We start from the raw sequence: 4,989 nt of genomic DNA, 5'->3' as shown, positions 1-4,989 counted from the left end.
AACATGGTAAAATCAGTATGTGTGTGGTGTGTGTGTGTGTGTGTGTGTGGTGTGTGTGTGTGTGTATGTGTGTGTTACCTGGCTATGATCAAGGTCCAGTTGTACATGACGGGGATGGTGATAAGACCCAGCCAGTGGTAGTAGAGGTTACTCGCCGGGTCAACTACTGTGACCTCTTTAGGACTGAAACATATATGAAATAACTCTGGTGGCACATTTTAAGATCAATGCTACGTTTTTTCAGAAAAATCTTAAAGCCTTGTATTTTGTGATGCAGTGGATAATAAACAACCAAACCTACGCCTCGTCTTTGGCCTTCTTCTCTTTCTCCTTTTCCTCTTTCTCCTTCTTCTCTTTCTCCTTCTCCTCTTTCTCCTTTAGTTTGTTCTCCTTCCTCTCCTTTTTCTCCTGCTTCTCCTTCCTGAGAATAAAGAGCAACGTCACATTAAGGAAAACTCATAATATAGTTATCTTGGTTGGTTTCGTATCCGGTAAGGCCTCAGAAAGCTTTTAACGTACTCCTTCTTCTCCTTCTTCTCCTTCCTCTCCTTCTTGTCCTTCTTCTTCTTTGTCTTTTCCTTCCTAGAAGACAAAAGGGAATCCATCAGAAAACAACTTGAGTAATTATTTTTGATGTTCTATGTGTAAAATAAACAAACATACTCTTCTTCTTCGTTGTTGTTGCTGTTGTTGGCGTTAAACAGAACTCCTGGTCCGGCTTGTTGATCGGTTCTGAAACGATGACAGGACTGGTTTACCAAGATCATCAGTTCGAGTTGGGAACTCAACTAAAATCTTTTTAAAGGATCCTGAGAACATCTTTATAGAGCCCGTAGATCTCTTTACAGACTCCTGGATCCTTGAGAAAAACCAGGACCAGTGAAATCTCTTAAAGTAACTCAAGAAATGGACCTTCTTGCGTATCGGTTGAACCTGCCCATGGACACCAGGAACCTTTTAAAGGACCATTAGAACATCTTAAAGGCACTATATAACATCTTTAAGGAAGCTTGGAGTCTTTAGAACTGCCTCAAAACCACATTAAACCTAGTCAAGCAACAAGGACCTCAATAACTTCCTAAAGGAACCATCAATCCTTAAGAGGACCCCTATAACCTGCAGAAACATTTTAAAGGACCAGTAGAACATATTTAAGACTCTTTAGAACCGCCACACAACCCCATTAAACTTCATCAAGCAACGTTGAGACCTCCTAAAGGACCTCTAGAACTTCCTCAAAGACCCATTGAAGTTCCTCCTGGATTGTTGGACTCACTCAATCATAATTTGGATTGATCGTTTGTTAGCCTTTGAGTGCTGGACCTCTCACCTGTCCCTCTCCATGTCTTCACCTGGATCGTCCTGGAGAGCGATGGTGGGTGATGTCGACCTGTTTAGAGACCGGACTGACGGAGCGACTTTGGCCATGGAGGTATCCTTTCCTCTGACTTCCTGATGACAAAGAGAAAAAGTTATGGTAATAGTCCTGAAGTTTTGGTTTGACTAAACTCAACTCTAAATATTAAAACGTTACCCCGGTTAAATCCTTTATAGTTTGCAAAGAGAGAGAGAGTAATAAACGCAGAAGAGGTGAGGTGTGTGTAGACGGAGAGATTGACCCTGATGGGGATTAAGAGATTACAGGAGATGATACTGTCTCGCACACACACACACACAAACACACTTATACGATATTAGGAATTACACGCCAGTGTGTGTGTGTGTGAACATGATAACACTAAGCAGGTATAGCTTTATACATTTGAGAAACACTGTTGTATTTAAATAAATAAATAGTCATTAAAAATCAAATGGTGGATTTAATGTAAAGAAAGATTAAGGGACAATCTTTAAAATGATTTTATATATTTATTTGTATTTATTTAAATCAAATATTCGAGCTAAAACAGAACAAATAAACTACATTAAAAAAATATGTATATTAGAAAAATGTAAAAAGCTCAAAGCGGTATGCATTGGATATTCTTCTTAAATAATATGAGAGCAAATAAACAATAATTTCCTCCATTTATTCTGGGCTAGAATTATTTAATGAATTACTTTATTAAATTGCTTTATTATTTAATTAATAATTTTATGTATTTACTTATTTTTTTATTTGTTTAACTGCTTATTTCTGTTTTGTTTTTTTTCAATGAATGAATAATATGATTTAAATATTTATTCTTTTGAAAGTATTATTTTCTTTATTCATTCATTTAATCATTCATTTTAAATATAATTTAACATACTTTATTGTTCATTTGTCAAGTATGAATTGACATAGCACTATTTATATTTCAAATCCTCGCTTCTCTCCTAAGAATAATAACGCTAAGTGGATCCATCATAGCCCTCTCTTACAGGCTCATAAATCCCGTAAACAACATATAAATGAATACAAATATCTATAAAATGAGGCCTATATTTAAAGGCAATCCCTCGTGAGTTATGTTAATATAACATGTGGGGGTTAAAAGTGTTGAAACCCAGATTTACAGCATTACAGCAGCTGTTGTAATAAAATTAATAAATAATCCCTCTTGTTGCTAGGAGCGGCAGCTTCCCGCAGCGCGCCATCTGATTGGCCTGCAGCTCGTCCCCGCGGGCCAATCAGAAGCGAGTGCGTCCGCCATGAGAATCCATAATCCCCATTCTTCTTTATTATCATCAATACTACGATTTATAACCGACAGGACGTCAAAAATAAACGCCTCTGTGTCACTAAGTCTTCCTTTTGTCGATCTTTCCACGCAGGAATGTGGAGATAAATTAGTATTTTTGTCACATTTTGCTAAATAAACATGTTTTTTTTACAAAATAGATGTAACATTGGAATACAATATGAAATGTTGTGTTGTTTTGTGGTTTATTTAGTGTGTTTCTGCCCTGGTTTCTCCACACACAGATGACCCTAAACCGCTGCTGCTGTTACCGGCTGCTGCTGTAATGGCGGGTCTGTCAAAGGTACCAAAACAAGTACACACTCTTCTTCCGGTTTGAGTACAGGCCTACAAAATAAAAGCTTTGCAATCTGCTAATTATGTTTTCTATATTTATATATCGGTTGTATGCATTGTATAAAAACGAACCTATGATGTATTTTATATAATTTTAGATTCACGTCTGGTCTATTTCGTTGTTCAGATTATTAAAGTACATTTTGTTGGGTTTTGCAAACATATGTATTACATATACACATAACTAAATCGAAGGTTTTGTATGGGGGAAATAGCACCCATCTTTCACATCGATCCTGCTTTTATTTTGAATTCCCCCCCTCTCACCAGGGCGGAAATGAGTGCTGCGGCTTTGCTTGCTTCACGAGCCGCTGGAGCTGATGGCGGCTGGCGGAGGGAGAGGAGGGAGAAAGAGAGAAAGAGAGAGAGGAGAACCGAGAGGAGAGAGAGAGGAGGCCGAGCACCGAGCACTGAACACCGACCCCTGCTCCCTCGCCAGGCCGAGCACCGAGCACCGCAGCCCGGCACACAGACGCGCAACACCCCGGTGCAGCGGTGCGTTGTTTTTGTTTATTATCGGTTCCAAAAAGGGGGTGGGATTTCACCGGAGGGTCGGTGTGCAGGTTGTGCATGTACACACTGTTAATATATACTGCATCTAGGGTGCTGCAATGTGTGTATTTGTATCATAATGTGTGTTATTATACATGTGCAGTGTACATATATGTGTTTTTTTGTTATCAGAAGCGTGTATTTTGGGGGGTTTGAGGGGGGCTAGGGCCCGGATTCAACAACAGTCCTTATTAGGATTGCACCGTACTTCCTACTATAATTAAATACCACTGGTGTATCTGACTGCTGTGATGGCGTTTTAGGGCCAATGGAGAGTTAACAAATGAAGTAGAATTGGAGCCACATTGTAATATCATGAGAAAAAACTACATAGAGTGCAGTTGTGATTTTATTGAATTATTTTCAGATATAAAATCTATAATTCATCTGGATTAAAGGGATATTCTTGTTTACTTAAATGGTAAATCAACGATTAAAAACATTAAAAAAATATTCTATATGTATGTATTTATATCTGAGATGACAAAATATTACACATACCATCGACAAACACAATCTGATATATTTTGGTATTAAAGTCATAATTTATTTTAAAAAACGATTTGAAATTTGCACGAAATAAGAGCAAAAATATGAACAAATTCAACATAAAATAAAATATGGTCTGAGATGACAAAATAATACATTTGCAAGAAAAAAACCTGACATTTCTCCGTATTAAAGCCATAATTTACAAGAAAAAGTCTGGATATTTACAGAAATAAAACATATTCCCTCAAGATTATGAGTTGATTACTTTGAGAGTAAAAAAAGGAAAATCCAACGTTATTAAAGCCGTCATTTAACAAAAATAAACTCTGATATTATCTGAAAAGTTTCAAATTCTTGCCTGTTTTGGACTCACTTTTGGATATTCTTTGAAGTTGAAATAAAACATTTTCAAATGAAAAACAAATTTTCCAAGATTAGGAACTTAATTAGCGAGAATGAAATAGGGAAATATCTTCAGAGATTAAAGTGGAAAATTCGCAAACTAATTTAGTAAAATAAAAGCCAAACATTTGCTCAAAAAATCTCATAATATTATGAATTAATGTCACTAATTTACTAGATATATTTTCTTAAGTTGGATCAACGACACCACGTGCTGTGCATTCAGATAATAGTTGATAAACAAATCAAATAATACGTTGTAAAGGGTTTTTCAGTTCGGAAATCCTGGTCATTTTAGCCTAAAATCAAAACGATTTATTACATATAAGCTACTAAGATGCAAAGGGGTATAATAGGAATATTGTAGGTACCGTTATTTCTATTATATGTATATTTGAGGTATTAGTGTTATATATTTAAGTGTGTGTTGTGTTTACTGACCCTCACACTGTCCTTTAATAGTGTTTCCCCAGTGTGTGTGCTGGACCTCTTTACAGACCACCTACGTTTCCTGCAGTGTGTG

At 36.6% G+C, this 4,989-nt stretch overlaps 1 protein-coding gene across 1 annotated transcript in view; it reads right to left on the bottom strand.

The window, feature by feature from the left end:
* The window catches only part of LOC104941026 (cGMP-gated cation channel alpha-1-like), a 7,606-nt gene extending 3,684 nt beyond the window's left edge, over positions 1-3,922 (bottom strand). Inside the window, exons 1-6 of the mRNA XM_010766061.1 lie at positions 3,288-3,922; positions 1,331-1,452; positions 664-732; positions 520-582; positions 302-421; positions 77-183 (exon numbers count right to left, since the gene is read on the bottom strand). Coding sequence (XP_010764363.1) covers positions 77-183; positions 302-421; positions 520-582; positions 664-732; positions 1,331-1,428 — 457 coding nt within the window. The 5' untranslated portion in view covers positions 1,429-1,452; positions 3,288-3,922. The remainder of the gene's footprint in view (positions 1-76; positions 184-301; positions 422-519; positions 583-663; positions 733-1,330; positions 1,453-3,287) is intronic.
* Positions 3,923-4,989: the final 1,067 nt, after the last annotated feature.

This window comes from Notothenia coriiceps, unplaced genomic scaffold (assembly GCF_000735185.1).
Source record: "Notothenia coriiceps isolate Sejong01 unplaced genomic scaffold, NC01 NC01_scaffold00002976, whole genome shotgun sequence".
Lineage (NCBI taxonomy): Eukaryota > Metazoa > Chordata > Actinopteri > Perciformes > Nototheniidae > Notothenia > Notothenia coriiceps.
The sequence above is the reverse complement of the archived record's forward strand: the minus strand, read 5'-3'. Positions and strand labels throughout refer to the sequence as shown.